Source organism: Pelophylax lessonae, assembly GCF_965119305.1.
Source record: "Pelophylax lessonae genome assembly, chromosome: 10".
Taxonomy (NCBI): domain Eukaryota; kingdom Metazoa; phylum Chordata; class Amphibia; order Anura; family Ranidae; genus Pelophylax; species Pelophylax lessonae.
In genome coordinates this window covers 128082770-128108529 of record NC_138777.1, presented here as the reverse complement: position 1 = coordinate 128108529, position 25760 = coordinate 128082770, and the positions used below count along the sequence as shown (strand labels likewise).

Sequence of the window (25760 nt, the reverse complement as noted above, 5' to 3'; positions counted from 1 at the left end):
CCAGTGGCAACAGAGCAGTAAAACACTTGCCCTATAGACTTAGGGGCCAAAGATACAAATCCCGCATTCCTCATATTTTAAACTCTCAAACTCATATCATACTACATCATCCACAATCCATAGCAGATGCATTTAGCCACTGCTATGCCTAGTTGTACAACCTCAAAAACGATCCCTCTATACCCCAGCCTACGCCAACTGTAATTGTTGATTTCTTACAATCGATCAATCTCCCCAAATTGTCAGCGGAGTTCCTTGAGACGCTTAATTCCCCCATGGAGGCGCCCGAGATACAACGCATCATTAAGTCACTACCCAACAATAAATCAGCAGGCCTGGGCAGTTTGACGGGGGAGTACTACAAATCCTTCCAGGAGGTCCTGACTCCCCACATGGTGCAGTTGTATAGGGCTGCAGCTGCCTCTTCCTAATTCCCTCCGGAGATGCTTAAAGCTATGATAATTGCTTTGACCAAGCCGGTTAGGTGCCAGACAGACCTCCAAATTGTCGTCCCATATTGTTACTTAACACAGTTACTGTATCTGTTTAGAACACTGCCAATCCCGCTATCCAATTCCTTTTTTCATACCTTACAAGGTATGTTAAACAAATATCTATGGAAAGGTAAAAAAGCTTGGTAAACATAGGAGTGCTGGTGGTATATGCCACGTACACTTACAGGATTACTATTTTCCATTAATACTATCGCAGCTGATTCACTGGATACCCTCTGCCAATGAGTCTTTATGGATTGAGTTGGAGAGATCCCAGGTATCCAAGGGAAAGCTTTTGGACTTCCTACTAACTGCACCATATAACAGGACCCTAGATAGCAAACTTGTCCCCTCTGTCCTAGCATCAATACGCGCTTGGTCCCATCTTTGTAACTCCCAAAACTGGAGTGGCGCAATATCACCAATCAAATTGCCTTTATCTGCATTATCTTTCTTCATCCCGGATGTTGCCCTGAATGGCGGGAGGGATAGGGGTATTGAGTACTTGGAAGACATTCTTGAGGGTCCCACCCTCAAGCCTTTCAAGGAACTGCAATTGAAGTATAACCTCGTCCAAACTGAACATTACAAATACATTCAAATAGCCCACTTACTCAAAGGGGATCGCACCATACAAACAGTGATGCCAGTGGGTTTGACTAAATATTTTCAACTTCAAACAGCCTCAAACAAGGGAATCTCTCTGGTGTATGCTCACCTACAAGAAAAAATCACATGTTTAAAAAGCCAATCAATGCTAGCGTGTGAATCTGATGTAGGCAAGGAATTTCCTATTAAACAATGGAGAGACTCCCTCAACTTCTCTACCAAAAGTGTTGACCTATGGGAACTTCACCTAAAGATACTGCTTAACACCGTACAGGCTATCGAAAATGTACCCCAATTCTTCCGCAGAGTGCTGGAGTTTGTGTGGGGTTCCAGGAACACTAATTCACATCCTATGGGCTTGCCTTAAAATACAAGAGTTCTGGTTTCAGGTAGGATGACTTGTGGCCTCTTTTACAGGATTAGGACATAGGCTGTCTCCAGAGATGGGGATCTTATCATTTGAGCTTCATGACATACCTATGCCATTAAGGGTGGTAATCTCCCATCTCTTACTAGCAGCGCGTCTGACTATACTTAGGCATTGGAGGGAGGAAAAGCCCCCGGACATAGCAGAGGTGATTCAAATCACCCACACACATGGCACCTATGAGAATCTTCTCGCATCATCCATGGGCAGATATGAAGTAGTATCTAATAGTTGTTCCCCTTGGTTCCAGTGCCACTCTGGCAACACCCTATATCAGCGAATGTATAGAAACAATTTACTTCCGACTGAATGGTATATACATACCTTTGTTAGCTTTAATGTTGTTTGCACTTGTTTATGTGCACTTCTTGTTGCTCTAACTTTCATCTTTTCATGTACCCGAATTGCCTTACCCCAGGTTCAGGGAACTAATACCCCCTCCGTTTTGCACCACATTTGAGATGACGCATGGGTGGCTCTGCGCAACGGTTTTACTCCCCCCCCCCCCCCCACAGTCCTCGGACCGTTGTGAAGGATCTGATGGGGACTTGTGGGCGGATCTTTCCAGTTGATGGTGGGGCAAACCCTCTGCAGGTGATCCTAGAGTTTAAAGTGATCAATGAGACTCAAAGAATGGTTCTTTAACCACTTCAACCCCGGAAGGCTTTACCCCCTTATTGACCAGGCCGTTTTTTGCGATTCGGCACTGCGCTATTTTAACGGAAAATTGTGTGGTCGTGCAACGCTGAACCCAAATACAATCGATAGCCTTTTTTCCCCCACAAATAGAGCTTTCTTTTGGTGGTATTTTATCACCTCTGCGGTTTTTAGAATTTGGGCTATAAACAAAAAAAGAGTGACAATTTTGAAAAAAACGCCATATTTTTTACTTTCTACTATAAAACATTCCCAATAAAATTTTAAAAAATGTTTTTTATTTTATCAGTTTAGGCCAATTTGTATTCTGCTACATATTTTTGGTAAAAAAAATCCCAAAAAGCGTATTTTAATTGGTTTGCGCAAAAGTTATAGCGTTTACAAACTACGGGATAGATTTTTGGACTTTATATATTTTTTTTTATTAGTAATGGCGGCAATCAACAATTTTTAGCGGGACTGCGACATTGCGTCGGACAGATTGGACCCCTAACTGACATTTTTGACACTTGGGGGACCAGTGACACTAATACAGTAATCAGTGCTAAATTATATGCATTGTTACTGTATAAATGACACTGGCAGGGAAGGGGTTAATACTGGGGGTGATCAAAGGGGTTAAATGTATGCCTAAAGTGCTTACACACTGTGGGGTGGGGGGGGGGTGGTTCTGTCACAGGCACATAGAGATCGCAGTTCCAGCTTAGCTGTCACTGCTGATCTCTCCCTGCCTGTCTGACAGAATATCCGCCTGCTTTGATTACATAAGTGGAAGCGCGGCTCTGGCGGGAAGGGGGCACCGCTGAAACCAAGTGCACTCAGTCACGTAGTCCCTTTGGTACCTCCAATGCCTGCCATGACCTTTAGACAAGCTAAGTCTATCAAAGATGGTTTGACTTCTAGGGAATTCAAAACAAGGAACCAAAAAGATCCATGCAAACGGCAAGGCACTTTCACCTGTGGCGGTTGTACCTACTGCAGATTTATAAACACTTCTAAATCTGTAATCTTACCGAATGGTGAGATACACAAGCCACGCCCCTTTGCAAATTGTAAAACTAAAGAAGTTGTCTATCTCCTCCAATGTGATTTTTCCTGCTTTTATGTGGGAAAGACCAAACTTTAATTTTGGGAACGCGCCTCTCGCCACATTGTCAGTATGAGATCATGCTACCCCTCGGTAGACATGTAGGGATTGTTTATGTCACTATTCTTCCCCTTCTTTTGTCATTCTGGACCGTGTACACCCAGGTCTCTGAGGGGGAGATTGGAAAAAGATATTATAACATGAACAAAAATGGATTTATAGACTTAGGGCTACTCAAACCCCATGACATAATTTAATTTAAACCATTTTTGGAAGGTTTCACCTATAGAGGTTCAGAATTCAATGCCCTGTAATAGGACTATGTCACCAATCTTCTCCCGATCTGTCATCAACATATAGTCTGTTCCGTTTTATTGTAAATGATATGTAGATAGTGTCTATTGTGTAGATTCTTTATTGTCACTTTTCCTTTTAGGTTTGTCACATTTATTTTTCCATATTGCTTTCAATATTCTTATATTTCATGCTTGTCTTGATTGTTTGTTTTTGGTTACGTTTAGGGTTGAGCGAACACGGACTGTATTATTCGTGTTCGTACCGAATAATTGTTTTTTTGTTACCCGAACACGGACCCGAAAACTTTACTGTATATTCGGGTAAAAATCTGTGTTCGGTCATTTTATTTCCGGGTTTTGTATGCATTGGCGCGCTTTTCATGGCGGGCTTTCAACAGCCAATCAACAAGCGTTTAACTGGTGTGCCTTAAGCTATCCCAGCCATGCCTACAAATGTATTAGTAGCTGTGATTGGCCATCTGAAGCATGTGACCAAGTCTTTATAAGTTCGAGCCAGCGCCGCTGCGGCGTCATTCTGCTGTGTAGTTCAGGGACAGAGCACACATTATGCGTGCTGGCTGCTGATTAGGGACAGACAGGCAGGCAAAACTCATTTGTGTCTGCATAGAATTGAGGGACAGGTCGGGGGGTGTGTTAGGCAAGGCGAGTTGTAGGCATTTTAGGGCGAGGCTGCTGATTTTTAGGGTCAGTTTTCTACAATCGATTTTGCTGTGTGGGGGGGGTTTGCAGTGACTGATCTACGATCTTATCAATCCTTTTAGGGAGAGAGGCTGCTGATTTTTAGGGTCAGACAGTGTGTTCTACAATCGATATTGCTGTGTGGGGTGGGGTTTGCAGTGACCGATCTTATCAATCCTTTTAGGGAGAGAGGCCGCTGATTTTTAGGGTCAGACAGTGTGTTCTACAATCGATATTGCTGTGTGGGGTGGGGTTTGCAGTGACCGATCTTATCAATCCTTTTAGGGAGAGGGGCTGCTGATTTTTAGGGTCAGACAGTGTGTTCTACAATCGATATTGCTGTGTGGGGTGGGGTTTGCAGTGACCGATCTTATCAATCCTTTTAGAGAGAGGCTGCTGATTTTTAGGGTCAGACAGTGTGTTCTACAATCGATATTGCTGTGTGGGAGGGTTTGCAGTGACCGATCTTATCAATCCTTTTAGGGAGAGGCTGGAGATAGGCAGGTGTCAGTGGTCCACATCGATTTTGCTGTGTGTGGGGTGCAGTGAACACAATCTTTTTTGCCCACTGAGGAGGAGGGAGAAAAGTCTTTTTCTATCAGTCACTGCGTGCAGCGTTTGTCCTTCAGCTGTGCTGTGCTGACTCTGATCATACACTGCTGTGTTCAGTGTTCAGTTCACGTGCTATTATTGAGTGGTTTCAAAAATCATACACTTTTTTCTATTCCACTATTCAATATACAGCCTTGGGTTAAAAAACTTAAATTGTGGCCTGCAGCAGAGCTGAATGATATAAGACACTGCTGTTCACATCATGTGCTATTGATAAATCACACCAATTTTATATCATATTTTCTATTCCGCTATTCAATAAAAAACTTTGGGTATCAATTAAATTGCGGGATAGTCTGTGTTGGTACGTGTGAGATACACCTTTCCAAGTTTTTGGGGTTCATCTCATACTTTCGAAGATTTGAGGGTGCTGCCTGTTCCAAACTCCTCCTACTCCTCATCCTGCCTTTTAGGGGTACAAACAATAGTAATTGGGGCCTAGTGTGGTTCTGTACGTGTGATATACATACACTTTTTTTGATCATATTTTCTATTCCGATATTCAATAAAAACCTTTGGGTATCAATTAAATTGCGGGATAGTCTGTGTTGGTACGTGTGAGATACACCTTTCCAAGTTTTTGGGGTTCATCTCATACTTCTGAAGATTTGAGGGTGCTGCCTGTTCCAAACTCCTCCTACTCCTCATCCTGCCTTTTAGGGGTACAAACAATAGTAATTGGGTCCTAGTGTGGTTCTGTATGTGTGAGATACATACACTTTTTTTGATCATATTTTCTATTCCGCTATTCAATAAAAACCTTTGGGTATCAATTAAATTGCGGGGTAGTCTGTGTGGGTACGTGTGAGATACACCTTTCCAAGTTTTTGGGGTTCATCTCATACTTCTGAAGATTTGAGGGTGCTGCCTGTTCCAAACTCCTCCTACTCCTCATCCTGCCTTTAGGGGTACAAACAATAGTAATTGGGGCCTAGTGTGGTTCTGTACGTGTGAGATACATACACTTTTTTTGATCATATTTTCTATTCCGCTATTCAATAAAAACCTTTGGGTATAAACAATTAAATTGCGGGATAGTCTGTGTTGGTACGTGTGAGATACACCTTTCCAAGTTTTTGGGGTTCATCTCATACTTCTGAAGATTTGAGGGTGCTGCCTGTTCCAAACTCCTCCTACTCCTCATCCTGCCTTTAGGGGTACAAACAATAGTAATTGGGGCCTAGTGTGGTTCTGTACGTGTGAGATACATACACTTTTTTTGATCATATTTTCTATTCCGCTATTCAATAAAAACCTTTGGGTATAAACAATTAAATTGCGGGATAGTCTGTGTTGGTACGTGTGAGATACACCTTTCCAAGTTTTTGGGGTTCATCTCATACTTCTGAAGATTTGAGGGTGCTGCCTTTTCCAAACTCCTCCTACTCCTCATCCTGCCTTTAGGGGTACAAACAATAGTAATTGTGGCCTAGTGTGGTTCTGTACGTGTGAGATACATACACTTTTTTTGATCATATTTTCTATTCCGCTATTCAATAAAAACCTTTGGGTATAAACAATTAAATTGCGGGATAGTCTGTGTTGGTACGTGTGAGATACACCTTTCCAAGTTTTTGGGGTTTATCTCATACTTCTGAAGATTTGAGGGTGCTGCCTGTTCCAAACTTCTCCTACTCCTCATCCTGCCTTTTAGGGGTACAAACAATAGTAATTGGGGCCTAGTGTGGTTCTGTACGTGTGAGATACATACACTTTTTTTTGATCATATTTTCTATTCCGCTATTCAATAAAAACCTTTGGGTATCAATTAAATTGCGGGATAGTCTGTGTTGGTACGTGTGAGATACACCTTTCCAAGTTTTTGGGGTTCATCTCATACTTCTGAAGATTTGAGGGTGCTGCCTGTTCCAAACTCCTCCTACTCCTCATCCTGCCTTTAGGGGTACAAACAATAGTAATTGGGGCCTAGTGTGGTTCTGTACGTGTGAGATACATACACTTTTTTTGATCATATTTTCTATTCCGCTATTCAATAAAAACCTTTGGGTATAAACAATTAAATTGCGGGATAGTCTGTGTTGGTACGTGTGAGATACACCTTTCCAAGTTTTTGGGGTTCATCTCATACTTCTGAAGATTTGAGGGTGCTGCCTGTTCCAAACTCCTCCTACTCCTCATCCTGCCTTTAGGGGTACAAACAATAGTAATTGGGGCCTAGTGTGGTTCTGTACGTGTGAGATACATACACTTTTTTTGATCATATTTTCTATTCCGCTATTCAATAAAAACCTTTGGGTATAAACAATTAAATTGCGGGATAGTCTGTGTTGGTACGTGTGAGATACACCTTTCCAAGTTTTTGGGGTTCATCTCATACTTCTGAAGATTTGAGGGTGCTGCCTGTTCCAAACTCCTCCTACTCCTCATCCTGCCTTTAGGGGTACAAACAATAGTAATTGGGGCCTAGTGTGGTTCTGTACGTGTGAGATACATACACTTTTTTTGATCATATTTTCTATTCCGCTATTCAATAAAAACCTTTGGGTATAAACAATTAAATTGCGGGATAGTCTGTGTTGGTACGTGTGAGATACACCTTTCCAAGTTTTTGGGGTTCATCTCATACTTCTGAAGATTTGAGGGTGCTGCCTTTTCCAAACTCCTCCTACTCCTCATCCTGCCTTTAGGGGTACAAACAATAGTAATTGTGGCCTAGTGTGGTTCTGTACGTGTGAGATACATACACTTTTTTTGATCATATTTTCTATTCCGCTATTCAATAAAAACCTTTGGGTATAAACAATTAAATTGCGGGATAGTCTGTGTTGGTACGTGTGAGATACACCTTTCCAAGTTTTTGGGGTTTATCTCATACTTCTGAAGATTTGAGGGTGCTGCCTGTTCCAAACTTCTCCTACTCCTCATCCTGCCTTTTAGGGGTACAAACAATAGTAATTGGGGCCTAGTGTGGTTCTGTACGTGTGAGATACATACACTTTTTTTTTGATCATATTTTCTATTCCGCTATTCAATAAAAACCTTTGGGTATCAATTAAATTGCGGGATAGTCTGTGTTGGTACGTGTGAGATACACCTTTCCAAGTTTTTGGGGTTCATCTCATACTTCTGAAGATTTGAGGGTGCTGCCTGTTCCAAACTCCTCCTACTCCTCATCCTGCCTTTAGGGGTACAAACAATAGTAATTGGGGCCTAGTGTGGTTCTGTACGTGTGAGATACATACACTTTTTTTGATCATATTTTCTATTCCGCTATTCAATAAAAACCTTTGGGTATCAATTAAATTGCGGGATAGTCTGTGTTGGTACGTGTGAGATACACCTTTCCAAGTTTTTGGGGTTCATCTCATACTTCTGAAGATTTGAGGGTGCTGCCTGTTCCAAACTCCTCCTACTCCTCATCCTGCCTTTTAGGGGTACAAACAATAGTAATTGGGGCCTAGTGTGGTTCTGTACGTGTGAGATACATACACTTTTTTTGATCATATTTTCTATTCCGCTATTCAATAAAAACCTTTGGGTATCAATTAAATTGCGGGATAGTCTGTGTTGGTATGTGTAAGATACACCTTTCCAATTTTTGGGGCGCATCTCATACTGCCGAGGATTTGAGGGTGCTTCAGTCTGCTTCCTGCCTGTTCCGAACTCCTCCTACTCCTCATCCTGCCTTTAGGGTACAAAAAATTGTAATCGGGGCCTAGTTTGTGTTTGTACGTGTGAGATACACAGTTTTGTAAAATTTGTCCTATTCCGCTATTCAATATACACCCTGTTTGAGTGTAAAAAATTAAATTGCGGGATAGTCTGTATCGGTACATGTGAGATACACCTTTTTAAATTTGTTTGGCGCATCTCCTTCCACCACCGAGGATTGCTGGGCGCTTCAGTTTGCCTCCTGTTCCTAACTCCTCCTACTCCGCTTCCTCATCCTCTACCGCCTCCTCATCCGGACAGCGTAACACCTTCACCACCAACTTCAGCACGGCCAGGGGTAAACGACAGCAGGCAGTTTTAAAACTTGCCTGTTTGGCGGAAAAACCACACACCGCGCAGGAGTTGTGGAGGAGCATGGAACAGCAGACAAATGAGTGGTTGCTGCCAGCGAGCCTCAAGCCCGGCCTGGTGGTGTGCGATAACGGGCGAAATCTCATAGCAGCTCTGGGCCTAGCCGGTTTGACGCACATCCCTTGCCTGGCGCATGTGCTGAATTTGGTGGTGCAGAGGTTCCTTAAAAACTACCCCGATATGTCAGAGCTGCTGCAGAAAGTGCGGGCCGTCTGTGCGCACTTTCGGCGTTCTCACCCTGCTGCTGCACGCCTGTCAGCGCTGCAGCGTAACTTCGGCCTTCCCGCTCACCGCCTCATATGTGACGTGCCCACAAGGTGGAACTCCACCTTGCACATGCTGGAAAGACTGTGCGAGCAGCAGCAGGCCATAGTGGAGTTTCAGCTGCAGCACGCACGCGTGAGTCGCTCTGCGGAACAGCACCACTTCACCACCAATAACTGGGCCTCCATGCGAGACCTGTGTGCCTTGTTGCGCTGTTTTGAGTACTCCACCAACATGGCCAGTGCCGATGACGCCGTTGTCAGCTTAACTATCCCACTTCTATGCCTCCTTGAAAAAACAATTCGGGCGATGATGGAAGAGGATGTGGCACAGGATGAGGAGGAGGAGGAGGAGGATGAAGAGGTAACATTTCCAAGGCTTTCAGGGCAGTCATTCACAAGGGGCTCCGAGGGTGGTTTCCTGCACACACAAACGCCAGGGACACAATTGTCCAGCAGGGGCACAGTTCTGGAGGATGAGGAGGATGAGGAGGAGGAGCTGGAGGAGGAGATGGAACCATGTTCACAGCAGGGTGGCACCCAGGCCAGCTCATGGCCATCACTGGTGCGTGGCTGGGGGGATACAGAGGACACAGACGATACACCTCCCACAGAGGACAGCCTTTCGTTGCCTCTGGGCAGCCTGGCACACATGAGCGATTACATGCTGCAGTGTCTCCACAACGACCGCCGAGTTGCCCACATTCTAACTTGTGCTGATTACTGGGTGGCCACGCTGCTGGATCCCCGTTACAAGGACAATTTACCGTCCTTAATTCACTCACTGGAGCGCGATCGCAAGATGCGCGAGTACAAGCGCACGCTGGTAGACGCGATGCTGCTGGCATTCCCACCTGACAGGAAGCACAAGGCAGAGGAGGAGGAGGAGGAAGAGGTCGCCAACGCAACCAGGGCACCACCAGCACCTCAGAAGGCAGGGTTAGCATGGCCGAAATGTGGAAAAGCTTTGTCAGCACGCCACAACAAACAGCAGCACCAGCAGCTCATATGGAACGTCTTAGCAGGATGCAGCATTTCACCAACATGGTGGAGCAGTATGTGTGCACATGCCTAGACGTACTGAATGACGGGTCTGCCCCCTTCAACTCCTGGGTCTCCAAGTTGGGCACATGGCCTGAGCTTGCCCTTTACGCCTTGGAGGTGCTGGCGTGCCCTGCAGCCAGTGTATTATCTGAACGGGTATTTAGCACGGCTGGGGGCGTTATCACAGACAAGCGCAGCCGCCTGTCCAGAGACAATGTGGACAAGCTCACGTTCATTAAAATGAACCAGGCATGGATCCCACGGGACTTTTCCGTACCTTGTGCAGAATAGCGATGGATACCGACCTTACCCAGCCATTGTTCTATTTTTGCTCTTTCTCACTCTTTTGGGGTGTACCCTCATTTAAAATTTCTGAAAAGAAGCAGTGTTGGCTACCTCGTCCTCCTCAGGGCCAGATTAACGTAGGGGCTATTGGAGCTGCCGCTCCAGGCCCCTACCTTTTATATAGGCCCCGGGTTGGCCATATTCACTCTTACCGCTCTTCTGTCACTTGTAAACACAGAAGTCTGGCTTCTATGCTCGCTTCCCCAGGCAGCTCCCTCAGAACCTCCCCACACAGCACGAAGGCCGGACAAGGAGGGACAGTTGCCGATGCATGGATGTGTTTATGGGCTTCAGAGACATCATCCCATGTTGAATTAGGCATGCATGGATGCACCCTTCCTCCTCTGGGTGCATGCCAAGGCACGGCCCTTAAGGCCCTTCAAAATCCTCAGCACCAAGCCCATGATGCTCTTAATCCGGCCCTGGTCCTCCTCCACCGCCGCTTCCACCTACACCGCCCATAGGTGTGCGCAGCCTATTGCATTAGGGTGTGCACCCCAAAGTTTAAATACACATGCATGTGTTTGCCTACATGTACATGGCCCCGATACATTACTCTCCCTGCTGGCAAAGAGAAATAGAGCAGAGCAGGTCCGAGGGAGATCTTTCCCATCTCCTCACTGGCAAACAGAGCGATAATGCTATGTGCCCTAGGTGATTAGGGTGTGCCCAGGTACACCCGGCACACCCTGTGCGCACGCCTATGACACCGCCACATCCACCACCACCTCAACCTCCCTCCTACTCCATATGGGCCTCGTCCTTCAGAGATGAAGAACATTGTTTTATTTTTCTGTTTTTTTTTTGTTGTTTTAAAGAGGAAGTAAAGTAAAAAAAAAAAAACGAGAAAAAAAAAGCCCTGTAAAGAGAAAGGCATAATGAGCTAGTATGCATCGCAAACTAGCTCATTATGTAGTACTTACCTTAAAATGAAGCCCCTGCCGTGCCGCCACCTCAGCGACAGGACGGCGACATGTCCTGCCGTCCCGCTTCCGGGTTCGCGTCCTCCGGCCATCTGATTGGCCGGAGGTGCGATTACATCACTCCCGCGCATGCGCCCGGGAGCCGCCGTTCACGGCACTGAGCTCTGAAGGAACGGCACGGGTGGCCGTTCCCTCAGAGCGCCTGCGCCGATGACGTCATCGGCAGTTTGCGCTGTAAATATCTCCTAAACGGTGCAAGTTTGGGAGATATTTATAGCACCTATAGGTAAGCCTTAATATAGACTTACCTATAGGTAAAAGTTATACAAGAGGGTTTACAACCTCTTTAAGTTATTTCCCTATCCACATTTGTTTGCAGAGCACTCGCCATGGTCTTAACTACGTTTTGCTGCCATTTGCAGCACTCTAGCCCTTTCCATTGGTGTTTTAGAGCCATTTTAGTGCCTGAAAGTTCGGGTCCCCATTGACTTCAATGGGGTTCTGTGTCCGGGAAAAGTTCGGCAAAAGTCCGGGACACGGACCCAGACTTTTTTTTAAAGTTCGGCCGAACCCGCTGAACACGGACATCCAGCTGTCCGCTCAACTCTAGTTACGTTCTAATTTGATAATTGGCCATAATGTCTGGAATAACCACTTTAAGACCAGAAGGATTTGCCCCCTTCCTGACCAGGCCCTATTTTTCAATTCGGCACTGCGTTACTTTAACGGACAATTGTGCGGTCATGTGACGCCGTACCCAAATATAATTGATGTCCTTTTTTTCCCACAAATAGAGCTTTCTTTTGGGGGTATATGACCACCTGTGTAATTTTTATTTTTTGCGTTATAAACAAAAAAACAGGGACAATTTTGAAAAAAAAAACAATATTTTCACATTCTGCTATATGACATTCTCAAAAAAAAATGTAAAAATCAAAATTCTTTAACACTTTAGGCCAATTTGCTTTCTGCTACATAATTTTGGTAAAAAAAAAATCACAATAAGCGTATTTTGATTGGTTTGTGCAAAAGTTACCGCGTCTACTAACTACGGGAAAGATTTCTAATTTTTATTGTTTTTTTACTAGTACCGGTAATGGTGGTAATGGGCTCTATGATCATTTTAGGGAGAACGGTCAGCTGTGTTTACAACAGCTGACCGTTCTTCTCTCTCAGCGGGGAGCGATCATGGGTGTCAGGCAGCAATCAGAGCCGCCTGCCCGCTGCATCGGCTTCCTCGCTGACAAGCGGAGGTGGGAGCGCACCGAGAGCCTCCCGAGAGCGAGCGCTGTACATGTACGGCGATTTGCCTGGGAGCGGCTGCCTGCCGCAGTACATCTGCGGTGGGCGGTCGTAAACTGATTAATCGGTGTCCTTGTCTAGCATCTAACACTATTTAGCAAAACACTTTTTATCATGGTATGGTTTTTCTTTTCATGTGCTTTTGCATGCAGGCGTCATGAGGGGAAACTAGTTGTTCATTGGGTCATGCTCTCCATCCAGTGCACGGGGGCCATCACTGCTTCCTCCATTGACGGCCTCTCTTTTTGGTGTCAGCTGATCAGAGGTTCCAAGACGCAGCTCCCATTCTGACTCTATCGATTCATGGACATGGATTAGATTCACCCTCCACCCCTTTCGGGGACACGCCCTCTGTCGGGGCTGCTCTCGCAAACTTCCTGACTCGCTTGTGGTTGATTATCTACACCTGTCATTACCATTGATTGATGAGGTGTGTTCAGATTGCTTTTCAGCTTGTGCACTTTAAAAAGAGGTCAGTAAGTTTGGGGCTTGCTGGGATGCAGTTCTGTTGTGTTTTGACACAGGGTAAGATCTATTTTTTCCTTTTATTTATGGACAGAACCCATAGAAAAAACACTGGCTCCTACTCTGGCAATATACTACTTGTTTATATTATTATTTAATGTATACATTTAGACTAGACCGGTTTTTAATCGGCAATATTATTGTAGCCACCCTTCAGATCAACATCCAACAGCACCCCTGGAGCCCCTTCCTGGCCTTCTTATAATCCCTCACCATGAGTTTTTTCTCTTTCCATCTGCATATTTACCATTGATATCTGGTATTTATTGGGTCTTTTTCAGCCACCTGTTAGGATAAATCTATGATAACGCCCACTGGGAGGGCCGAAATGCGTTGGTGCAATTGCCAGCTGACGGCATCATCCACTACGTCACTTCCAGGACCGGGTTGGAACACAAATAGGAAAGTGCGCACCCTTCAGAGTTCCTACGAGATCCGGATGCCTCCACACCACACTACACTACTAGCGAATTTCTTTTACTACTCTGTAAGTGTTACTCTTTTTTTATATTTAAAGCTAAATAACAGTATTACGCTATGGGAATTTTTTCTTTTATTTGCCCGGATTGAATGTCCACTGGGGACAACCATAACCATACAAAGCCTATCTACCGCTGGGGGAATAACCTGGATACACAATTGCCCAACCTTACCAAGATATAAAGTGTCGTAACACTACCAGGCCCAAAATCTGAATGACCCACATGCTATACAGCTAAGGGGTCCATACAGTCTGGTAAGTTTGTCATCTATTGGGGGTGCACGTTCACTGTTTGCACTTATATCCACGGATTAACACCTTTCTGAAGCAAGCACAGAGCATGCTATTTATGGTTTCACTGGACACTTGCTGATTTGGATATTTTTTCGTTTTTGGGTTTTTCTGGATATTGTTTCACTGGACACTTGCTTTTTAAAATGACTGCCTATTTTTTTTTTTTACATTTATTCAACATTAATATTTTGCATATGTGTTTCACTGGACACTTGCTGATTTGAATTATTGGGGCATTCACCTTTTGGGTTTGGCACATGTGTTGCACAGTATTTTTTCATTATTTACTTGTTTTATTAATGTATGTTTGGTGGGAGGATTTATTTTCTCTTAACACCTTAAGCCCCCGTTCACACTTAGGCGACCTGTGAGGCGACCTGGTCGCCTCACAGGTCGCCGCAGCTCGCCTTCCATAGGGAAGCTGCGGACCCGTTCTAATAGGAGCGACACAAGTCGCTCCGACTTAGAAAAAGGGTCCGGAGCTTCTTTGGGGCGACCAGGAGGCGACCGCCATAGACTTCAATGTTATGAAGTCCGTGGCGGCCGCTCCGAGGTCGCGGCGTGCTGTTCGCACCGCGACCTCGGAGGTCGCCCCTGGAAGTAGCGTCGCCTGCATGTGAACGGGGACTTAGGAATAAGACATTTATATTTATATTTATAGATTTGCACATTACTTTTTTTGCGCTGTGTTTTGAGTTGTTTGTTATAGTATCACATGGTGATGAGCAGCTGCATTTAAGTATTTTAGACTCTGTAGCGCAGGGAAACGGAGTTTGTTTATACCTGCTAGGTAGGTTTCCTCCCCCCCCCTCCCTTCCTCCCCAACTCTCTCCCCATTTTTTTTTCCCAACATACATATGGGTTTCTCTTTTCAATCATTTTATACCACATCCAGGATCACCTTGGCCCTTTTGGTAGAGCACTGTTCCCTTGGGCTGCATAGGCTTCTTCCGTGGTGGTCCGATTTGTTTGAGCACCTGAACAAATCATCCTGATATTGGCTTTTAAACTTAATGCGCTGTGTCGTTTTGGTTGAACCGCCTTTATGGGTCAGTATATATGTATTCCTCTTGTATCCAGAGTGGGATTGTTACTCGTGTATTAATGTGTTATGTATGTATTTTATAGATACCATTGTACCCATAACCCTTCATCCCTCATGAAGAGAAAACTGCGTGAGTTCTCGAAACGCGTTGGGTGCCTCTTTACCATTATGTACTGGAATTGGGTTAATTTTGCTCAACCGCTGTAAAATGTTTCACATTCCGCATGATTTTTAATCTTGATATGCAATAAATTTTCTATTTTATGATATACATTGTATTTATTGTTGCCCTTAAAAGTCCCACCTCCTAGGGGGTTGTGTTCTGTTTTTTCTCCCACAGGAGGTGTGTGTTGATTACAATCAATCATCCATGTGTCTCACTGGGAGGAAATAGTTTTTTTTAAAAATAACACAGTGTAAATAAATTGTCATGCACAAAATAACAATGGTATATAGAAAACAAAAATCTGACATAGCCCAAAGTGGCTAAGGCAGTGTGGGGGAAAGTGTACCCTTCAGAAAAAAAATTAAGTGGGTTAAAAAAAAAATAAAAAATAAGATCAGAGTGTAGAGTACACAATAAGGAATAAAAAAAAAGGAAACTGAAGAGGGGAGCACTGCAATCTAAGTGGAACAAGACAAAAGAAAAAAAAAAGAGAACACACATCATTGCAGTACCGTGAGAAAAATGTAATACTGAAAACCAATACAATATTACACTTACCAACAATGAGAGAGGGGGTGCGGTGGGAAGGAATATGCTGGAGCTGATGCGAAGTCAATGCAAGGGACGTCTGACTCCCCACCTTGGCCACAAGCTGGGGAGAAGTATTGGCTGCTGCTGGAAATACTGATGTTGCAGGAAAAGATGACAGCAGCCACCAAAGTCCAGGAACCATCCAGAAAACCACCTGTAGTACACCGCAAGGCTCTCCAGGTTACAGGAACATGCTTCAAAGCAATACAGCTTCTTTAGCAACTTGTAAAAACTGTCTAACTACACACTATAAATAGGACTGCCCCATGAGGGGGAAGGCAGGCCTAACCTCACGCCTGTTGTGAGCACAGGTGAAAAAAAAATTTCAAGGCTGGCACGTGCCATTAATCCTTAGAGTGGCAGTAAAAGGTGTATATATTTAATGCTGTTTATTGCATGCAGCTCCATTCCTTGTTCCAGCCTCCTCTTGTCCAACTTCCTCATCCCCATTCTACACAAGTCCATCACCCCTCTCCCTCCACCCCATCCCCAATTCAGCTATAGGTCCCATCACTCTGTGGGTCTGTGGCTGACACAGCACGTACTGGCCACCATCTCTCCTGTTCTGCATGGTCATGCAAACCATTATCATCTGTCATCGAGTGCCAGTCATGTATCTCATTGCGGCTCCACTGCCATACCTGTCATAACTCTATACCTCTCCCCAGTCCCCATCTCATGCACAATAGAGTGTCCCTTTTATTTCTATTTTATATATATATACTGTGTATATATATATATATATATATATATATATATATATATATATATATATATATATATATATATATATTTTTTTTTTTTTTTTTTTTTTATGAATTAATTTCATTTTATGCACGCATTCCAATGATTTATGCTGACACCTATTTTCCATGTATTTCCAAAATCTGTTATATCATTAATTTATATTGTTCATTCATTTATTCTTTTATGCTTTCATTTCCATAAATGCATGTTGATCAAATCTGTCATTGATAAGGTCTGTAAAACCATTGTATTCAATATTTTTCTTTTTTATATATACAATTTCTGATTTTTGTGTACCTATTGTACATGTATTTACGCAAACATCTGCCATCAGGTTAGTGTTTACTCCCCCTGGGAAGAAACTATGATGCAATTATCTTTCCCTCCCCTCTCAATCTTCACGGAAAGGTGGAAAAAGATATAATTGCCCAGTAATCATCTGTTATCTAATCATAATAGCTTTTTAAAACAGAGCTAAAACATACTGCAGAACCTCAGTTCTGCCAAAGGTTGACTTCAATGGCATTAGCATGAGACCAGACACTTCATTCTTATAAAAATATCAAAAAAAGTTTTTATTGATTAATTCACATAGTAAAAGAGGTATACATTCCAGATTGACATCAAAGACAGAACAAAAACTAGGACAAAATAAAAACATCTGAAAACCAATGAAGCACGGGAAAAGGCCTAGTACAGTAATTCCCCTATACCCAAAATGGGGCAGGGAATTCCACCAATTCCAGGGTAATACATGTCCTGTACCAAAGCTCCTTCACTGATACAGGTGTTGGGTCAATGTGTTTCGCTGTAAGCGTATCTTCCTCAAGACCCATTTATGGGGGGGATCCTCTTAGCATTATTGATTGTCTCAATGGATGGCTGTATAAAAATTCCTCAGATGAATGTGGGGACCAAAGCGGTCTTTCCACACCAGTATACCCCACCGAACAAATGAATGGGGGGCGTAAAAAAAGAGGGACAGATGAGTAGGAAGGGGGTCCTTTAAACCATAGACTCAAAGGTTCCAATGGGAAACATAGCTTCCTCCTCTCCCGTATAACACTGTTTGCTAAGAAAGGGGCTTGCAATCCACAGTATATCACATCATTGGTTGAGCCTTCTCAAAAAACACTTGTATAGTTTAACCCAGAATCAGCTGTATAGAGGCCATACTATGGAGGGTATGCACATAAAATCCCCTCCTCCTTCCGATGTCCAGAGGACTGTGTCTCAAATGTCAGGGCTAAACTAAGCTGGGGGTAACAGCCGTGTGTCTGTATCTATCCTTGCTTGTTGGAAGTATTTCTAAAAGGACCCCTTCCTACTCATCTGTCCCTCTTTTTTACGTCCCCCATTCATTTGTTTGGTGGCGTACACTGGTGTGGTGAGACCCCTTTGGTCCCCACAGTCATCTGAGGAATTTTTATACAGCCATCCATTGAGACAATCAATAATGCTAAGAGGATTCCCCCCCCATAAATGGGTCTTGAGGAAGCTACACTTACAGCGAAACGCGTTGACCCCACACCTGTATCAGTGGAGGAGCTCTGGTACAGGACATGTATCCCCTGGAATTTGTGAAATTCCCTGCCCCCTTTTGGGTATAGTGGAATTACTGTACTAGGGCTTTTTCCCGTGCTTCATTGGTTTTCAGATGTTTTTATTTTGTCCTAGTTTTTGTTCTGTCTTTGATGTCAATCTGGAATGTATACCTCTTTTACTATGTGAATTAATCAATAAAATACTTTTTTGATATTTTTATAAGAATGAAGTGTCCGGCCTCATGCTCATGCCACTAAATCCACCTTTGGCAGAACTGAGGTTCTGCAGCTATTTATCGCTATACATTTTTGGATGTGACAGTAATAGAGGTTGTTTTGATATACGTATTTAAAACACTCTAATGTTGGTTGCGGTCAGTAGTTATAGTAATTTTACTGTTTTAATTGTGATATTTGTTTACACAAATGCGCATTTGTTTTTATTGTATTGCACATACATACTTTTTTATGCCCCTCCTGGGATAAATGGCACGTGCCAGCCTTGCACATTTTTTTTCACCTGTACTCACTGCAGGTGCGAGGCTAGGCCCACCCTCCCCCTCATGGGGCAGTCCTATTTATAGTGTGTAGTTAGACAGGTTTTGACAGGTTGATAAAGAAGCTGTATTGCTTTGAAACACAGTCCTGTTACCAGGGGAGCATTCCGGTGTACTACAGGTGGTTTTCTGGACGGTTTCTGGACCTTTGCGGCTCCTGTCATCTTTTCCTGCAACGTCGGTATTTTCAGCAGCAGCCATCACTTCTCCCCAGCATATGGCCAAGGTGAGGAGTCAAACATCTGTTGCAGAGGCTTCACAACTGCTCCAGCATCCTGCTTCCCACCACACCCCCTCTTATTGTTTGTGGGTGTAATATTTTATTGGTTTTCATTATTACATTTTTCTCACGGTACTGCACTATAAGATGTGCACTCTCTTTTTTTCTTTTGCCTAGCTCCCATTCCATGAACCACTATCAGCTTCCATCCTCTCCCTTTATCATCAGATTCCATTCATTAATTTGTTGACCATCAGTTCTTGCTTCCTCTCCGCTAAAGGTACTGTATAAACAATGTGAAAAGCTAATTCTGGTTCACTTTCTATACACTTCTTTAGTAAATCAGTCTCAGTATAAGAAGGCCTTTTTATTTTGAGAAACTGTATACAAACATGTATACAAGAGGCCACAAGGTCTGCATTCTTGCCTTCCAGTTCTAGGTTCCTATTTTATCTGAACAAAAAGTTTATCTTTTTTCCCCTGTTTGTGTGTGTTTTCTCTGGGTGCTATTATTTCCTCCCACAATTCAGAAAACATAGGTTAATTGGCTTTCTCCCAAGTCCCCACTGTTGTTTGTATAAGTGTCGGTTCACATTGGTGTGATGTGGGAACCCTGCAAATCCACTGCGGGTTCCCGACTCGCATGCAGTTCACACTGTCATATGCAAACTACTGGGAGTATCAATACAAAGTTAATGACATCCCCCAGATTAGTTTGCATATTGCAATGCGAATGGTCAATTCCGACACGAATCGGATCGCATAGCTGTGAACCCCCATGTGATCCGATTCTGGTGCGGACCAAAAAAAACATCCTGCGCGACTTTGGTCCGAATGCCATGCAAATTCAGCCACACAATCTGTATGTCTGAATTTGCATCGCACACACATTGCATTTGATTTGCATAGCAGTGATGTCTGACATCGCTGAAGTGTGAACTAGCACTTAAAGTGTTAGAGATAATAAACTTTTAGCTCCTCTTGGGGACTGGGACTGATGCGAATAGATATAGGTACCATAGTAAGGGATAATATGTTTGCACCATGTAAACTCTAGAACTGCAAGTTTACTGGATTAAATGTGTAACACTTTTGAATCCATTTATATTCAGTAAAAAACAGAACTGTGTATGGACAGAATTCAATTTCAACCAATTATCCTGTAGTAAAACTGAAAAATGACAAGACAGGTTAGAAAATACATCTAATTATGTTAACTTTTGTATTTAATTTAACAAAGTTAGAAGTTGCTTATCTGAAAAAAAATTGTTTAAAAAAGGTATTAAATATTTCTTACCTCGATATGTGGGAATGCCATAACTCATAATATCAAGGTCAACAATAAATCCAACACCATCAGGACAAAGAGTGAGAAATTCCGCTGAAAAATGTAAAGTTTTGAAAAAAATGGTTATGACAATTTCAATTAACAAATAATCATTGGCATTAAGCCTTTTGAGGCCTTCTTTCAGCATGGTGATTAGCAGCTGTGGGGCATGCAGAAAAGTTTAAAACCAGGAATATAAATCAGGCAAGGTACTACACTCTCGGTTATATTGAACAGCTTTGTTGCTCAATTCTAATCAGGCTCCTCCACAGTGCAGAGGGTTGACAGGGAACATGCTGATCTGAAGAGAAAGACCCAAAACACAATGTCCCTGATTTTGAGGGACTGTCCCTGATTTGGAACAAAGTCCCTATGTCTCCCTTTCCTCCTCATTTGTCCCTTATTTTGGTCTTATTTATATAGCTGTATATAAAATTAAATTTTCTAATAGTGTTTCACAGTGCTAAACCTTTCATCCAATTTCTAAATTGCTGCATTTGTAAATTTCAAGAGCTACTATAAAGGAAGAGTGGTAAAAAGAAAAAAAAACTTGTGGGTTTACCCAATTTTTTTTTTTTTCTTTTGTATAATTCTCCTTTAAGAAGTGTGTGTCCTATGCCTACATACTTTTGGTAATGGGTGTCCCTCGCTCCCATCTCTTAAAGTTGGGAAGTATTAAAAAACACTGTGTGACGACTCATCACTCCACTGCTGGTCCTTCCGGTCATCGGGCTGGAAATTAGTTCTTTATCATGCTGTGTAAAACAAGCTGTACAGAATTTACAAACTCTGTTAGGGTATACTGAACGTGTTTCAACTGTGTATTTAGCTGCTTGCCTGGAGTTTAGCAGTTATTCACCTACTGCTGTTCCTGTTGAGATTTCCAACCAGATATTGTCCCTGTGACAGATAAGAAGTGAGGGGAAATCTGAGACACAGGCTTCAAAGGAAACTTGAGAAATGTTCAAACTCTTTCCTGTGCTACTAAAGAAGTGTCATTGCTGTTTGTTCACTGGCTGGGCTGGCACCACTATCATTGGAAAATAAATTAGGGGAAATCCCCCCACAATGGATACAGACAACAGTAACAATCTGACAGAGATTTTGTAATCTTTCCCCAAGCTATCCAAAACAAAAAGTTAAATATTTGGATGGATTTTTTTCTAAATGATCTATAGTCAAATCCTAATAAACTAAAAAAGAAGAAAGTATGAGTATATTTGGAATATTTGTTTATCTAGGAAATGTTATTTTACAAGTCATGTGTCCACAGATAGCAGCCATCTTGGCCATGACGTATCCAATTTAGGGTGTGCCCCTATCCTCAATTGACTAATTCATTTGGAAGGATTGGGAAACAGGGATTTCGGGCACAAGAGTTTTTTTAAAAAAAGATTTCTTTTATTCAACAAAAAACTAAATATTTTAAAATCATAGAAAAATACAGGCAGATAATTGTGTATTAGGGACACAGTGAGACCACAAAACAATGGTCTATGTTGTACAATATCTCAGTACATAGAACTTATAAAAGTAATTTACATACAGTTCAGAGTACAAGATCATTAATAGTCATATAATTCTTGGAAACGTGTTACTTGATATCAGAAGAGAACCGCCGACGGACACCCAAGCAGTATGGTGCCGGTCAGCGGGGTCGACTGAAAGCATAAGTTAACATTCACCATGTAACATATGACCTTTGCTCGACATGTTTCGCTTTCTTAGACAAAAAAGCTTCATCTGGAGCATATCATTTCTTTTGTCTGTGTGAAAAATAACAGTGTTTAGATAAATTACATATATATGTTACCTCATTTTCAGTATGTTATAATTACAATTCCATATCATTTATCTCTCCTTTTAATTACATACAATCGTCTTACACATCTCAAATAAGTCCTTCTACTTTTGCAATATCAACACAATATAACATTGGGTTTTAGATTGCATTCAGACACTAGAGGGGTTTAGGGGGAACAATGGAGGCTGCCAATAGTGAGTATATGTGGGGATCCATGCTGTAGTTATAGTATCAGCATATATATCCTGTTTATATACCTAGTATATGGACAAGAAAATGTATACATACCTGTACATATAGTAATCAGGCACATATCTCAATTTCCATAGAGAATTCTTTAACGAGGAGGACTGTGCGTTTTAGGAAGCTCAGAAAACATAGGCAATGTATAGTGACATAGTAGTGAGGGTAGTCACTCCATGTCTCATATCTGAGTGGATGAGAGCAAAAGAACAATGTTTCTCAGAATAGTAGGCGTTTGTAAATTACTTTTATAAGTTCTATGTACTGAGATATTGTACAACATAGACCATTGTTTTGTGGTCTCACTGTGTCCCTAATACACAATTATCTGCCTGTATTTTTCTATGATTTTAAAATATTTAGTTTTTTGTTGAATAAAAGAAATCTTTTTTTAAAAAAAACTCTTGTGCCCGAAATCCCTGTTTCCCAATCCTTCCAAATGAATTATCTAGGAAATGGCATTTGTATAACGCTATCCCCATAAGGGCCGCTAAGTGATGCGTGTCCTCTGGAACTGCACTGACCTAGTAAACACTTCCACCCTTCTGACATTCTAGGTTCAGGCAAAAGTTTTTGCAAACAATGTTCAATAACCTTGCCACATGTAATACTCAGTACACAATAGAGGCAATAAACATGGACTTCGGTCAAGACAAATGTATTAATTACTTTAGAGTAGTGCAGCAATCAAATAACACAAAAAAAAGTAGGCAACCTAAAACAAATAACAAAAGGACCACTGGATGGAAGCAGCAAGTACTGTAGCAGTATCCCTTAGAGATGCAGCACTGACTGTGGAAGAAGGCCTGCTACCACTGCACTCAGGTTCCACATGATCACATGTGCATACCTAGAACTTCCAAGCCTAAACTGTATGTGATACTATTACAGAGGGATGGTTAGTAGTTCTATACTGGTAGAGAACTTACATAGTAGTTGAGGTTGAATAAAGACAATAGTCCATCAAGGTCAACCTGTGTTGGCGCGCGTAGCCGTAATCATCTCTCATACCCCTTAATGTTCTCATCCTTGAGATGTACGTCCAAGAGTCTTTTGAATATACAAGAAGGATTCCCCTGTGGAGATGGGGCTGTGAATGCCACTGAACACTGTATTTTGTATAAAAATTATCTTTATTAAATTCCAAAATAGTAAACAGACAAAAAATAATAACAAAAATCGAATGACATTAACAGGGCATAAAATATGCATGCATTTGACAGACCAAATACCGAACCAAATTGGGGACGCTCAGGTGTACGAGGCGATCATGGAACCGGAACCGACCCTACGCGTTTCGGGCAAAAGAAGCCCTTCCTCAGAGGTCACCCAAAGTTAATGTCATTCGATTTATGTTATTATTTTTTGTCTGTTTACTATTTTGGAATTTAATAAAGATAATTTTGATACAAAATACAGTGTTCAGTGGCATTCACAGTCCCATCTCCACAGGGGAATCCTTCTTGTATACACAATTATTAAGGGATGATGGCCACTGACACTGGGCACTGAGCGAGACGGTACTGTTTGTCCTTCAAGAGTCTTTTGAATGTAGCCATACCTCCTGCAGAAACTACCTCTTGTGATAGAGAATTCCACAATCTTATAGCCCTAACAGTAAAAAAAACCCTGCATTGCCTGAGGTCAAAACGCTTCTCCTCTAATCGCATTGTATGTCCTCAGGTCCTCATGCAATCCTTGCGACTGAATAGCTTTTTTTCTATGCTGAGATCACCATTGAGGTACTTATGTCCCCTCTCAGGCGTCTCTTCTCCAGGGAGAATAAATTAAGCGATTGTAGATGCTCTTCATAATTAAGGTCCTCCAATCCCCTAATTAGTTTAGTTGCCCTTCTCTGGACTCTCTCCAGCCCCAACACATCCCTCCTGAAGACTGGCGACCAGAACTGGACAGAATTCTCCAGATGCGGTCGGACCAGAGTTTTATAAAGTGGTAGGATTATAGTTTTATCTCTGAAATACATCCCTTTCTTTATGCATGCTAATATTCTGCCGGCTTTGGCAGCTGCCGCTTGACATTGCATGCTATTGCTTAGTCTATCCCAGTGATGTCGAACCTTGGCACCCCAGATGTTTTGAAACTACATTTCCCATGATGCTCATGCACTCTGCAGGGTAGTTGAGCATCATGGGAAATGTAGTTCCAAAACATGTGGGGTGCCAAGGTTCACCAACACTGGTCTATCCTCTACCATGACTCCCAGATCTTTCTCCATTCTTGATTCCCCCAACGGTGCCCCCCTAAAGTGTATTGTGCTTTTACGCTTTTAGTCCCCAAGTGCAAAACCTTACACTTCTCCACATTAAACATAATTTATCATGTCGTTGCCCACTTATTTTGTTTAGGTCATTCTGTAGGATATCTGCCTCATGGTGTGCAGTTATTGCCCTGCCCAATTTTGTGTCATCTGGAAAAACTGATATAGAACTACTGATCCTGTCCTCAATGCTGTGTATGAATAAATTGAACAGGGTTGGTCCCAGGACTGAGCCTTGGGGGACCCCACTTACCACCCCAGACCAGTCTGAGTATGCGCTATTTATTACCACCCTTTGGACACGCCCTTTTAGTCAGTTCCGTATCCAAGAGCAAACCTTGTGATCGATGCCTGCAGACTTTATTTTACAAATTAAACACTTGTGGGGAACTGTATCAAATGCCTTAGCGAAATCCAGGTACACCACATCCACTGGTCTCTCCCTATCTAGCTCACAGCTCACCTCCTCGTAGAATGCTAAGAGATTGGTTTGACAAGAACCCCCTTTAGTAAGCCTGAGCTGATTACTGCTGATGATGTTGTTGTCTTTAGCAAACTCTACAATATAGTCCCTTATCATCCCCTCCAGAAGTTTACATACTGTCGATGTCAGACTGACCAGCCTATAATTTCCCGGGACATGCCTCTGCCCTTTTTTGAATATCGGTATCACGTTAGCTTTCCTCCAATCCCCCGGTACATTTCCTGTCATATTACTGTCAGCAAAGATCAGGAACAGTGGTCTAGATATAGTTTTACTAAGGTCTTTGAGTACTCTCAGATGTACGCCTGGTTATTTATTTATGTTAATTTTATCCAGCCTTTCCCTGATTTCACCCTCTGTTAGCCATAGCGGCAAGTCCTGTGAATTACTGCTAACCATACAGTCATGGTCAGTGTACCCCTCCTTTTCCCGTGTGAAGACTGAGGAAAAAAGAAGCATTAAACACGGTTGTCTTTTCAGTGTCTTCTGTAACCATCCTTCCCTTATTGTTAATTAAGTGTGCAACATGCTCTGCCCTTGTTTTTTTGCTGTTGATATATTTAAAGAATTTCTTAGGGTTCTTTTTACTATCCTCTGCTATTTGTCTCTCGAAGTTGATTTTAGCCATTTTGATTTTGTATTTACTTTTCTT

The 25760-nt window shown here is 42.6% G+C and overlaps 1 protein-coding gene across 2 annotated transcripts in view; it reads right to left on the bottom strand.

The window, feature by feature from the left end:
- The window catches only part of LTBP3 (latent transforming growth factor beta binding protein 3), a 1036617-nt gene that overhangs the window by 349149 nt on the left and 661708 nt on the right, over positions 1-25760 (bottom strand). For both annotated transcript variants that reach the window (XM_082271069.1, XM_082271070.1), the window contains one exon: positions 20270-20353. In XM_082271069.1, the coding sequence (XP_082127195.1) occupies positions 20270-20353 (84 nt within the window). The remainder of the gene's footprint in view (positions 1-20269; positions 20354-25760) is intronic.